The 14,072-nt window shown below is 33.2% G+C and overlaps 2 protein-coding genes across 2 annotated transcripts; both read right to left on the bottom strand.

Moving 5' to 3' along the window:
* Window positions 1-4,182: 4,182 nt before the first annotated feature.
* LOC106454834 lies at window positions 4,183-4,851 on the bottom strand. Its single transcript, XM_013896925.3, has one exon. The coding sequence runs from the start codon at window positions 4,722-4,724 to the stop codon at window positions 4,431-4,433; it is 294 nt and encodes a 97-aa protein (XP_013752379.1). The 5' UTR covers window positions 4,725-4,851; the 3' UTR covers window positions 4,183-4,430.
* Window positions 4,852-9,269: 4,418 nt separating this feature from the next.
* Window positions 9,270-10,921, bottom strand: LOC106442614 (callose synthase 2-like). The gene is made up of 5 exons (XM_048780787.1): window positions 10,589-10,921; window positions 10,393-10,493; window positions 10,144-10,271; window positions 9,952-10,033; window positions 9,270-9,809 (listed from the first exon to the last, which is right to left on the bottom strand). The coding sequence occupies exons 1-5, from the start codon at window positions 10,695-10,697 to the stop codon at window positions 9,708-9,710; spliced, it is 522 nt and encodes a 173-aa protein (XP_048636744.1). The 5' UTR covers window positions 10,698-10,921; the 3' UTR covers window positions 9,270-9,707.
* Between the last annotated feature and the right edge of the window lie 3,151 nt (window positions 10,922-14,072).

A 14,072-nucleotide genomic window follows, 5' to 3' on the forward strand; every position in this document is an offset into this window, starting at 1 on the left:
AGCTTAGCATGTGTACGGTCGAAGAGTTGCACATTAGATAAATGCATAATGATAGGTGAAGTGAGTGTGTGAAACATGACGAAGATGCAATCACCATTCAGTCATACTCTTCATTTTCTTCTTTTAATAATGATAGCTTGTAATTTATATTTTCTGCGAATTTGATTTTATATATTACGTGGAAGATTCATCAAACTAGCCACCCTGGTGTAAAATTGAGTTTATATGTATAAGATGCAATGCTCAAACTTTTTTAATTAGTTAGCATAAATAGAGAACCATCGTCTTTGATCAACTAACGATTAATCGTAGTATTACTTTTTAAGCTGATATCAATGTCACTCTATTAATTAGTTTAAATATGAAAATCTGGCCAGTTTTAAAAAAAAAATATATGAAAATCTGGTAGCCTTTGAAACCAGGAAAACGATTGCCTAATGATCTTACATGTTGACAGGGTGTTCAAAACCTGATATCGTTTATATTTGTAGTTAAGAGTTTTGATCCAATGTGTTCTTATGAAGGATACCTAATGAAAATTATATTCAGCATATATAGAGTGTCATTGGTAATTTTTGGAGTGATTATAAAAGGTGGAATTGAAAAGAAATAAATAAATGAGAGAGTGAGAGGTTATAATAAGTGTGTGATTCTTTTGTTTAAATAGTAATAATCAGAATTAATGTAGAGTAAATGAATTTCACCTGATTGGCCATTTCTAAGAGTAATAAATGTTTCAGCTATGTTTTTTTTTCTATGTTTCAGCTATGTTAGTTGCACCAGAAATGCTATCCAGTCAAAACCATAGTAAAAGTGGAACAGATAAGGATAAGTAACAATGGATGTGTCAGACTGTCGGTGTAGAACGATACAAACTGACATCATAGGTCAAGCATGTCATAGGAAAATTGAGACGAGTATGGATCAACCTAAATATGCATACACTATTTATCCATATCTTTACTCGGTACGTAAAAACATATTTACATTAAAAATGATTAGAGCCTATAATCTTATATACCCTTGTTTAAATAGAGTTTACTCTTGACAAAAAAAAAATAGAGTTTACTCTTTAAAGGGTATGTCTTTTTCCAATGAGTTGAATTCATTTATGGCTAGTAAATTTTGCGGCTATGCACGTAACTGAAAAAAGATCAGTGACACTTTTATTTGTCAGTCCAGAAAAAAAAAACTTTTTTTATTGTTGAATTCACATGTGTGTGTATAATTGTTTGTTGTGTTTTTTTGTCGGCTTTCTATTATTTTGTCAATAATCAAGAAATGATTCATTATAATTCTCTCATTATTATTTATAAATTTAATTAGTGGTGAAGGCATGGGATAAAATTTCACGTAACAAAGATATCGGATCTGGATCACGCTAGCCCAATGATCTATATAATCCCTTATATATTAAAAGAGAAGCATTGTAATAAATGCATTCACATTATAATAGACACGTGACAGCCTCACAATGATTTGATAATAAATATGCTAACGCGTTCACACTATAGTCATAAATGTGTTCACACTATGTACTTTGTGATTTTTTTAATATAAAACTCACATATATAGTTCCAATAAAACTCTGGATTTTTCGGTTCGAAAAAAAATAGATAACGAATCAAAAGCCAAACTATATATATATTATTTTTATTGTTTACAGATAAAATTGAGCAAAATATTCATAAATTTTGATTCGATTTGTTATCCGTTTTGATTTGAACCAAAAAATCTTGATATTTGAAACTTTACGAAACAAATCAAATACTAAAATACAATATCCAAAAAAGAAGCAAATCACTAATACCAATATTTTTAGGAACATATATCTAATTCGATATGTTATATGCATATATATACATATATGAAAAGAATTATATATATTATACTTTATATCAGTTTTACAATATAAATTTATTATATTAGGTACTAGAATTAAAAGGTTATATAATGTTTTATTTTTGTAATAAAATGTTATTATTAAATTATTTTTAAAATTTTATTTTATTTACGAATCAAATCGGATATTCTGTAAAATTCTAAAACATTTCGGATATCGGAGTCACCGAATATCTAGGTGGCTAAAGATAGAATTGACAAGAATGCTTCCAAATATCCAGATACTTGATATGTGTCCACCCCTATTTACGAATATAATTTTATTTTCTTTTGATGAAAAAATGACTAATGTCAAGGTCTTTTTTATTTTAAATAAATTTTAATTTTATCTTTCATGTATTATTCTGAACAAAAATGTCATTTAATATTAATTAACAATATCTTTATATATTTTTCAACTATTTTTATATATTTTTTACATAAACATACATGTGCACCTTGATGTGAGCATCTTATAACTAAGTATTCACCACAGCTGAAGTATCTAATTTTTTTTGAAAGTTGAAATATTTTTCTTAATGTTTCTTTCACTACCGACCAAATTGTAGTGAAATGATTTGTCTTAATAATTTTCTTTTCTTTTTCTTAAACTATTATCTGTTTAAAAACTATAATATGAAACTATTGGTTCGACATGACAACTATCTAAACTTCATAATATGAAAATAAACATATAATATTAATTTTAGGTTTTTATCTGAAAAAACCAAAAAATCAAATGTTTTAACCGAATAAACTAAAATGAATATTAATTTAAAATAATAGTTATATTTTAGAAGATTAAAAACAAAAAAACGTAAAACCTAACCAATATCCAGATTAAACAGATTTATTGTCTTTTTTATTAAAAATAACGAACCTAATAATCACATCCCGCGCAAGGCGCGGGTTATTACCTAGTTTTCTATTAAAATCGGTTTGATTACCGGTAACCGGTCACCGGCGAGACCGGCAGATGTCCCTAAAAAAACAAAAGAGTTGTTTTATCCCTTTTTAGCCAAACTCTCCGTTTTTTAGTACCGTCTTCATTTCTTCAACGCCTTAGCTTTTACGATAGACCAAGAATCTTAACTTTCTTGTTTTACAGAAGAAGACTCTCTCCGTCTACCAAAGAAGTGACTCATGGTTCACATTCGAGTTGTCTCTCTGCAGTGTTAACAACGATGAGGATGTGCCTTTTCATAATCAATGACTGGCAAGTGGCTTTCACGAATTTGAACTGTTTCTTGGTAAATTTTGGGCTATATATGTTTTTTTTAGATAATGGATGCTTAAATTGTGCTATCTTCTCACCAGGTTGGTTCAAGCTCAATATCAAGAAACAATGCTACGACCAGTGAGCATTTGTTTAACAGAAATGCGGCTCAAGTTGATTGGAGAAATGACAACCCTATCTCAGACATATTGATTGATTCGTTTGGTCGGTTACATACCTACTTGAGGATATCTTTGACAGAACGGTCAAAGATGTAACCTCCGGTGTCAGTATTGTAGGCCGTCTGAAGGCGTGGAGCTTACTCCTAAGCCTCAGTTTCTGTCTCAGTCTGAGATTGTTAGGTTGGCTGGTCTTTTTGTTTCTTGGGTTACCAATATTAGGTTGACTGGTGGCTAGCCTACTTTTAGGAAAGATATCGAAGAGAAGAATTTTGCCATCTGAGAAGTTGACTTAGTGTACGAATCCTTTGGGTCACTTAGTTGGAGTATAAGGGATCATAGGTTCGTTTTCCGTTTGGAGAGTTATGTTCTTCTAAGAAAAATTAATTTAACATGGTTAAAATTTTGCCTTGAGGAATATACGGATCTTTAGGCCTAAAACCTCTTAGTCAGTTGAAAGATACCAAAGCTTAAAGAATGTGGGCTTGATTCGATAAATATGAGCCTGGATACTCTGGTCCCATCAAAGTTTGAGTTTTTGACTATACCTATAAAGGACAGTTTCCATTTGCTTGCAGTAGAGCGATATTTGATGCTAGTTGTCAACTTGTCATGGAGGGATTGAATGATGATGCGATTTGTGATTTTGTAAAGTTGACACGCAATAATCCTATCAATGTCCGGTTCATAGCGTTTATCCATTTCATGTGGAAATGTTTGGAATGTAAAGAAACTTGTGCCTTACGCACATATCATGTATGATAAAGTGGTAATGTAAAGTTCTTTTAGTGTTTAGCCCTTTTGAGATTAATTCGTCGACCTTTACTTTGAGCATATTCATCATGATATACTTCTCCAATCGAGCAAAAGGAAAGTTAATATCAATGGCGACCAAAAGAACTATAATATCAATAAAGGATTATACTAAATTATAAACATACTAAATTGTTTTGGTACATGGTACGGCTTAATACTGTATCTACATAGAGTACTGACAAATTTTACATCAATATAACGAATCAATCATTCAAACTGGAAAAGAATACGAAACAAATGTTCCAAAAAATAATAAAATAAGGGAATAACAAATTAGAGACATATGTCTCTAATATAAAATTTAAATAATGATCATATATATGTCTCTAAGATGGTGATTATGATGATGCAGAAGTTGTTGGTACTACATCATCTTGTAAAGAAGGCGAAGCAAGAGAAGAAGACGCGCCATTAGAGGAAGGAGACATCTCGCCACCGGCAGGCATATCCTGAAGCGCCGCCAGAATTCGGCGGATGCTGACGGACCTCGCCGGCCGAAAACTGTAAGCCCTCTTTAAGGATTTTGATTTGGAGAAAACCCTCGATGACTTAGTGAGAATGAGATACACCAAACCCTGTACCAGAGCGAACAAGACCACCTTCATAAACATCGTTCCCAAGCCTCCTTCCATATGTTGTAATAGATAGAATACTCGATGAGATGATATTAGAAAAAAACGTTTCTCTTCTTTGTTGGATGTGTGTCAAGATTTGTAGATGAGTTTGAGATTGTAACTCTTAATCATGCAAAAAGGTAAATTTATAGAGGGAGATAGCGCCTTGCGTATTTGACCAAAGGCAGAGACGTGGACGTAAGGAACATTTTATCTTACGACCTTATCCGGTCAAAGGAAAGGACACGTTATGTTTTCTCTAGAAAAGTGTCGATGCTCGAACATAACATGAAAATTCAATATTTTAAAAGTTGACACAAAAAGGTTTGTCATTATAATAATATAAGAAAATCAGGGAAGTGCACTGTGTAACAAAACTGTCATCAATAGACAAAATAACTATTATTTTGTAGTCGTTCATAAAAAAAAAATTTGGTGTCGACTACAAAAGGTTGAATAAGTGTTAGAGCATCTTTTATCGAAAATACTTCCTCTATTTCCGAAAGTGAGATTTTCTAAAATGTTTACGCTTATTAAAAATTCAATAAATATTTATATTTTTTTTTTTTAATTTATTATACACTTTCCAATAACTTTTCACCAATAAAATTTAATCAATTCAAATATTTTCATTTAATATTTCTTAAAAATATAAAAAATACCTTAAACATATAGAAAATCTATCTTTATGGAACAAGTAAAAAATCTAAAACATCTTACTTTGAAGAAAGGGAAGTATTTCATAGACTTTTTCAACATTTACTAAGCCAAAATAGTGTAAGTTATTATTTCAGAATATTTAAAACTAACATTAATATGTTTGTGCATTTACACTGATTTGATTCGAAAGGCTCATGTTGAAAAACATCTATTAGAGATGCTCAAATGGTATCCAATACGGGTAGACTAGCTCATTTTTTGATCGAAAACTAACTTAGACTAGCTCTTTTGGTGTTTAAAACCGTGATATTTTTTTGTAATAAAATCAATGTACAATAGAATGCTTTTAATGTTATATAAAAAAAAGAATGATTTTAATCAAAGTAAACATCATTACATAGCCTGGTTTTGAATATATATCAGAATAAAAGAGGGAAAATGTTGCAAAGGTATACGGTTGAATTGATTTTACTTCGAAATAGTATTAAATGAAAAAAATGTGTTGGGTTAGAAATAGGAATACCAGTAACTATTCAATACTCTCTCTGTTTTTAAATATAACTAAGTTCGTGTCCGCGCTACGCGCGGATTATATGATTGTATATATTTTATAAAAAATATATTGAAAATATGAATTTGTTTCACAAAAGCCCATAAAACTATAAATTATGATGTAAAAAGATGGAGATACATATTGTATTTTTTATGGTAAATTTTGTTTTTGATTTTAACTTCAGAGTTTTCAATTTTAAAATATATATTTTTTCTCATTGACAATAAATAGAACACTCATTTTGTTTTTGTAATAAATAAGCATTATATACTCAAATTTTAGGAAGTTAGTAGTACAAACTTTTTTCTGCGCTTTTTACTTATTAATATTCTAAAATATTTAGTAGTTATATTATTTTTAATCAGTTTTGATTAAATATTTCTTTAGATGATTTCCTATTTATTTTTTGCTTTAAAGATAGAAAATATTTTGTTATATTTTATTTCTGTTTTATTATATAATAAGTTTATAATTTTCATTACATAAAATGAGTAGTAACTAACACAATAAAGATCAAAGAATATAGTTTATTTCTGAGTTTGTATGACAGTGTAATATTTTGAAAAATTAAGCATGATAAAAAAAAACATAAAATCATTAACCATCTAAACCGACTTTTCTCTTTCTATTTCTCTTTCTATTTCTCTCTACCATTTTTTTTACAAATTTAATTTTCATTTTTTTGTTATTTAACAAATAGACTCTAATATTTTTATATTCTATTTTTCTTTTTCCTAATTTCACTCTTAAGTTTTGAATAATTTTATCAGAAATTATATTCAATAACCAAAAAAAAACTATTTTCACTAACTAATTGTATCACTCTCCCCTTCTTTTCCTCTCTCTTCCTATCTCTCTCTACTCTCTCTCTAGAAAACTATTTTTTTTGGTTATTCCAAAAATTAACCCTAATTTTATTGAAGTAAAATTTTATTGATGGTATTTGAAGCGAGTGCTACTTTTTTTGTAGTTTGTTAATTTTGGTTATGTTGAATGTAACTTAGTTACAACTTCTTTTCCTTTTGCCTTGCTACATTTTACTATTTGCTTAGAATATTTATGTTGTCTATACCTAACTCCGTTGAAATTAAATATTTATATTTAATACTTAATAATATAAATTAAGATTTCAAAAATACAACTAAAATAGAAACCAACTATGATTTTATATTTAACCAATTAGTTCTCTTGTATATTATGTGGACCATTAAACAACATTCAAGAATTTATTGGAAGACTAATTTTAACAACTTAATTTAACTATAATGTTTGTGTAAGGAAGATTTGGAGCACAACAGAAGAGGGAAAATAAACATTAAAGAAAAGAGCGGAGGACAGTAGACAACTTTAAAAGCCATAAAGAACTGATGGTGAAATGGTGGTCTTAGGCAGACATGGAATGTGTAGGTGGAGAGTTGGAGCAATTAGGTGATACGCTTGGAACAATTGGCTTCCTTCTCTTCGTTAGTGTCTTTGGTAAGTGTACTTGTCTCAGCAGATCTCTTTTCTACCTCATTTGGAGCTCACGACTTATATAGTTGCAAAGCTGTTGTGTCCATCCCCTTCGTTTATTGGATTGTCATTTACTGATTTGGAAGACGGAAGGTCTGCAGCGTAGTGACTGATGGTCTCTCTTTTGCAATGAAGTTGTAGCTAGTCAGATCCTGAATTTGTGTGTCTGGCCAATTGTATCCACCATACATTGTGGGACTGGGACCTCATGCTCATCACCCATGTATCCATTAGCCTAGGAATATAAAACAAAATGTGAGTGAGTTTAAATGGTTAGGGAGGTGAATGCTGTGGGAGAATAGGATCCCTCCAAGTAGGCATCCATTAATTCGGAAGCTTGTCTTCCCGTCAGCTCTTTACCTGTGACACCAAGCAGGACAACAGTAGCTGTGTCAACTGTCAACATTGCTGTAGAGCGATATTTCTACTCGATACCTAAAATTTTAAAACACACGTCATAATGTTTTCATTTAGAAACATACGCTAATAGACAGAGCTAACGCGACATGTAATCTAAAAATAAAAATGATCAGATATTTGAAACAACACGTACAATAATTGGTAAACAGAAATTTTTTTGGTAAACCAAGACGGACGACCTAATGTTTAATTTTAAAACAAATACTAATATGCAGACCAAGCACTATTTGTAATTTAAATGCAAACATGACCTGTAATTTCAAAACCAGCACTAATAAGAAGAGGAAACATGATCTGTAATCTAAAAACACAAAGACATCGGTATTTTGAAAATAAATACAAACTTTTTTTTTTTGAAAAAGACGGCCTGTAATTTTAAAATAATCTCGACCTGTAGGTTTAAAGCCACACTAATAGGCAGAGAATGACATGTAAAACTACGTGATCCATCAATATTTGTTCAAATGATGAGACGAAGCTGATCTAGAAAGCCTGTAACCCAAGTAAGCTCATTGGTAGAGTTGCTTTCGTCTCATCCAAAATCGAATAAAACAGCTGCTTGACCCACGCCCGTTGATTTTGAGGAGTTTGACGCCATAGATGCGGTGGTTTAGTTTTCCTGGTCTATGAAATAGGTTGCGAAGCATAGTGAAATTATATAGACTGAGGAGGGAAATTGAAGGGGTAATTGTCATGGTTGAAAAGTCGAAGAAAATATTGATGGATCATGTAGTTTAATATTGAAGAAGATCTATTTAAGTAGAGGAGGAGATGGCTGGAGTTAAGCCGGAGATTCGAAACGGCGTAAACTTGTCGAAAAGAAGGGTTGAAGTTGACTAAAATGGGAAAAGAAGGTGAGTATTTACAATTGGATTTAAAATGGGCTCATAAAGGAAGAAAATTAATTAAACGATCAAGCAAATACTATCATATTTTGGCCCAATATTGAATAAAGGTGTTGATATGTCAAAATGATTGGGTAGGAATATTTTATCCTAGGTGGCATAGCTTAGAAACTTTCAATTTAGTTCCTTTTATATAGTAGTGATATATTTTAGATAATATACACTTATTAAGAAAGTTACTTTTTACTAAAAAGTATCATTAAAATTATAAACTAAAAACTACTCAACCAATTACAAAATAGAATTATTAAATTTGACTGGTTACACTATTTTTGACAAACTTAAAGTTACCTAGAAAGATGAGAATATCTTATATATTAGAACATAAAAATGTTTCTAAACATCTTATATTTCGGAACGGATGGAGTATATGATTGTAATAACATTCATCCTTTCATTCAGGAATGGAACCTTTTATATATTTACAATATAAATATTTAAACAAGAAATTGATTATTCTACACAATTAATATTATAAATGATAAATTTAGCTATTTATATTGATAATGGTAATTAAAAATATAACAATGGCATATATTAAATAGCAAGTAACTTTAAATTTCAGAATACATAGAGTAGCACAGTTAAAGATAATCACAACAAAGACTAAGACCAAGATCATCAAAATATTGTCAAAGCAAGAAATAAAGCAAAGGATAGATTCTTAACATCGGTATTGATAATTACGCTTTTGCAAAATCCTTGTTTGTTCGCCTTCCATAAATGAACGAATATACGGATTATGTATAGAACTCAAGTCCAGCAGTAAGATTTTGTTTTCTTCTCCAATTTCTTTCAGTGCGTAAGTTTTGCTTTGAATATCCAGAAACTGTTGTCTTTGTTCGTTTGTCTTCTTCAATTGCTCTAGAAGTTGTTTGTTTCCTTCTTCTATAGTATTAATAAGAAAAGATTTTTGATCAACATTTTCTCTTTTCAATTTGGGTTCTTCAGCTACAATTGGTTCTTGAGGTATTCCTCAAAAATGTCATCATCATCTTCTAAGGCACATAAAATCTGGATTCTTTCAATGATCTTTGTGTGGGCTTCCATAACCTACCACCAAGAAATTAAAATGAGAAACAAGTGAGCCAATAATTTGATATTCAAGGATGCGTCATTAAAATCTTGCCTTAAGACCTATAAGAACCAACAAAAGTGAAAGATTTAACAAGAAATAATCTACTATCAGATTCACCTCATCAGCCACTTCCACTTTTAACGACTTCAAGACTTCAAGGAAAATAGCGTCAGTTTGATATGCCTTTTTGAGTTGAGCACTACAAGGATAACAAATGTTGTATAAATGAATGAAACTAAGACACAGAAAGATAAGACTCCAATAGAGATAAACCGCAGATCCGAGCGAACACTTCCATGAAACACGTACCGGTCAGCTTTGTCAGCAGCGTCTAGCAAAGGCTGAATATATGTCTTGTTGTAGTGTTGATAAAAGCTTTGCATTTCGCAAGCATCACTACCCTTCTGCCTATCTGCACGAAGTGTTTCATCCTGATCCTGTCAAAGTTGAAAAAAATATGGTAAAGTGACACATAATCCCCACCTTGCAGCAACGATATTATTGGCAAGACAACAGCAAAATGAAGCTCAATCAAAGTATATATTAAAGTGATGATACATGTTCTAAGCGTCGAAGAAGCGCAGTCTTGAACTGGCGAACACCACGACGACTTGATGTGGGATCAATCTTGCATGCCTTCTCAAAAGCATAAAACCGACCTGAGAAAAAAAACAACCAAGGAAACTTTTTAAAACTCTTTTGACCAATGATCAATCGCATCATTAGGAAATTTTTTTACATTAGTTCAACTCACATAAGTAAGCAACACGAGGGTTACTAGCTTCTACATCATTGGCTAAACGAAGGATTGGTGCTACCTCCACAAGAGATGATGGCACCACTTCACTCTCCAGATTAGCCATTCCGAGTTATCTGCGGTTTGAGATATCTTAATTCTAAATCCTCCCAAAAAGTCTTTTACATCACCATCAAGGACAAAATTAAAGAACTATATGAGCTAAAACAAAAGAGTTAAATGTAAGCTCATACAAGTGAAAAGACAGAGTCTGCCACTAAATAGCGATCGGAAAAGAGAAAACGAAACATGGATTGCTTAATTCCGAAGGAAGATGTGATAAGTCTATAATAAATCGATATCATGAAAAAAGGAGTAAAAAATTGCATCTATTAGTTAAGAGAAAAAAAAAGAATCGAACAGACGAAAATAAAGTTAGCATAAGACGTGTAAAGCACAAACTTTATAACGAAACCTAGTCACCCAACACCTTGTTTCACAAGCATCTTTAACTATTCATAGCGAGACACAAGAAAAGCCTGTATTAACTAAAGTTAACCTTTAAATAAGTTTCGGACTAGTCACGAAGCAAAGGAAAAAAAAAAAAAGAGCAAAGACATAGGCTTCCGAATAAAAAAGAACTATGGGCAAACCAAAGAGATTAGTGATTACCTGAACGAGAGAAGGACAAAGAAATGTATGGTCAAACTGCGATCGAACAAGAACATAACGACGTGAAAAATATAGAGAGAAGACAGTCTGGCGCCGATGTTTTAAGTCTTTAAACGTATTGTTGCAACATTTTTATTTCAACCAATCTGGGAATGTCAACGACATCACTGGTCCATGTTCCGATGTCAACACTATTAATTTTTTTAGAATGACAAACATTTATTATTCTCATTGATATAATTGAACATGCATGAAGCCATGAACTATATAATGAGTCAATTAGCCATCTTTTCTTTTAATGTTCCTTTGCGGCTGCTACTTGGACTCGTTTTTTATGGCAGGTACATGGCGTCTCCTCAGACTTCGTTAGCAGCGATCGTTCAGCTCTGTCAGCAGATACAGGGCCCCCAGGCTCCTTCTGCAGTAGCAGTCCTGAAGCTCCTCAATCAAGTCATCAACTACTTTCTTTGGCGTGAGCGGAATGCCCGCATCTTCAAAAGCTTATCTTTTACTCAAGAGGCGTTCTTCCGAGTGGTGGATCGTGCTATGCAAGATAGGCTTCTGTCACTGTCTCGACCCACGGTGTCTGCTCCCTCCCCGACGTTGCTTGAGCTGTACTTTTGGTTCCTATCCCCTTATAGTTAATGCTCTCCCTTCACTACAAGAAAACAGCGGTATTCTGACGGACGTTCCGACGGAAAATGAATTCCTCGGAATATACCGAGGCATTTCCGAGGCAATTCCGAGGAAACACAAAATTTTGCTTCCTCGGAATTCCGTCGGAATATTCCGACGGAATTCCGAGGAAAATTCATTTCGTCGGAATATTCCGACGGAATACCGAGGAAACTAGTATTCCTCGGAAAAAACCGATGAATTCCGAGGAAATATTATAGACGTTAGAGAGCCGTTGGAGAGCCGTTGGGGGGATTTTAAAAATTCCGAGGAAATTCCGACGAACTAGCCGTTTGCATCGGAATTCCGTCGGAATTTCCTCGGACCGTCGGCAGGATTTCAACTATAAATACAAGCACCCCTCTTCCTCTTCATTCACACCATATCTTCATCCTCCCTCTCACTTTCTTTACACACGAATTTGATTCATAAAAAACATGTCTTCTTCAAATTATTTTCGTTCTTGGATCGATCGACCTCATTTGGATCCGAACACGAGATTGCTTACGGAAGAATACCAACAAGGTATAACCGAATTCATGGGGTTAGTTCACCGACAACCGGAAGCAAAAACAGGTATGTTAAGATGTCCTTGCTCTAATTGTAAAAATAAAAAAGTTATTAAAGAATGGGATGTTTGGACTCATTTATATTTGAGTGGGTTTACACGAAGTTACAAAATTTGGTATCATCATGGAGAAACTGATTATGAACTTGGTAGTACTAGCGAACCTCAGCCAGCGGTTAGATTAGAAGATCCAATTAGAACGGATGTAGATTACGGTGTAGGTACTGAGCAGATGGTAAATGATCATTTTAGAGGGGAAGATTTACCCAATGCCGAAGCTAAGAGATTTTATGATATGTTGGATGCTGGAAAGCAACCATTGTACGAAGGTTGCAGAGATGGTCATTCAGCTTTATCATCTGCTACAAGATTGATGGGCATTAAGACGGATTATAATTTGGCTGAAGACTGTGTGGATGCGATTGCTGATTATGTAAAAGGTATTCTACCCGAAGATAATGTAGCTCCTGGCTCATACTACGAGGTTCAGAAACTCGTAGCTGGTCTTGGTTTATCGTATCAGGTAATAGATGTATGCAGAGACAACTGCATGATTTATTGGAGGGCGGATGAACAGCGGGTTTCATGCAAATTTTGTGGGAAGCCTCGTTATAAAGATACGAGTGGAAGAGTTCCAGTACCATATAAAAGGATGTGGTATTTGCCTTTGACGGAAAGGTTGCAGAGGCTGTATCTGTCTGAACGCACAGCGCAACCAATGAGATGGCATGCGGAGCACTCAACAGATGGTGAGATCAGACATCCTTCAGATGCAAAAGCGTGGAAGCATTTCCAATCAAAGTATCCCGACTTTGCGTATGAGAGAAGAAATGTCTACCTTGGATTATGTACTGATGGTTTCAGCCCGTTTGGCAAGAGTGGAAGACAATATTCTCTATGGCCAGTCATTCTTACACCATACAACCTACCCCCAAACTTGTGCTTGCGACGAGAGTTTTTGTTTCTCTCGATTCTCGTTCCCGGACCAGAGCATCCTAAGAGATCACTTGATGTGTTTCTTCAGCCACTAATATATGAGTTGCAACAACTATGGACTCAAGGTGCTGAAACATACGATGTTTCGTATAAAGAAAACTTTCAAATGCGGGCAGTACTAATGTGGACAATAAGTGATTTTCCAGCAGTACTAATGTGGACAATAAGTGATTTTCCAGTTTTTTTTTTTTAAAAGTTCAATTTAATTATTTCTTGATTTTTATTTTATCATCAATTTAAATTATCTAAACTTGGTTATTTATATTTCAGTCGGTTCCAAAGAAAAAGGGACGTTTGGTCGGTTTGGGTCGTCGCTCCCGGTCGGCTGCTCCTTCTTCTGCACCACATGCGTATGTTGATCCAGAAGTTCTTACGGCTCAGCTGAAGGACAAGGATGATCGGATATCTGCGTTGGAGACTCAGATGGCAGCTCAACAGGCGGGCTATGAGACCCAGAAGAGGCTGAACGAGCAGATGATGGAGATGATGAAGAGGATGTACCCGAACGAGACGTTCCCGAACATTCAAGACCCGTAGTTTTTTTTTTCCAAAAACTCTGAATGTTTTATTTAAATTTGAATATTATCTACT

The sequence above is a fragment of the Brassica napus genome, chromosome A5, assembly GCF_020379485.1.
Source record: "Brassica napus cultivar Da-Ae chromosome A5, Da-Ae, whole genome shotgun sequence".
Lineage (NCBI taxonomy): Eukaryota > Viridiplantae > Streptophyta > Magnoliopsida > Brassicales > Brassicaceae > Brassica > Brassica napus.

Excerpts from the sequence above, each read along its gene's own strand:
- LOC106442614 (XM_048780787.1), bottom strand. The coding sequence starts at position 10,697 with ATGGCTAATCTGGAGAGTGAAGTGGTGCCATCATCTCTTGTGGAGGTA. Across the intron at positions 10,494-10,588 it reads CCCTCGTGTTGCTTACTTAT|GTCGGTTTTATGCTTTTGAG; the intron begins GTGAGTTGAACT and ends TTTTTTTCTCAG. Across the intron at positions 10,034-10,143 it reads GCTGCTGACAAAGCTGACCG|TGCTCAACTCAAAAAGGCAT; the intron begins GTACGTGTTTCA and ends TTATCCTTGTAG.
- LOC106454834 (XM_013896925.3), bottom strand. The coding sequence starts at position 4,724 with ATGGAAGGAGGCTTGGGAACGATGTTTATGAAGGTGGTCTTGTTCGCT.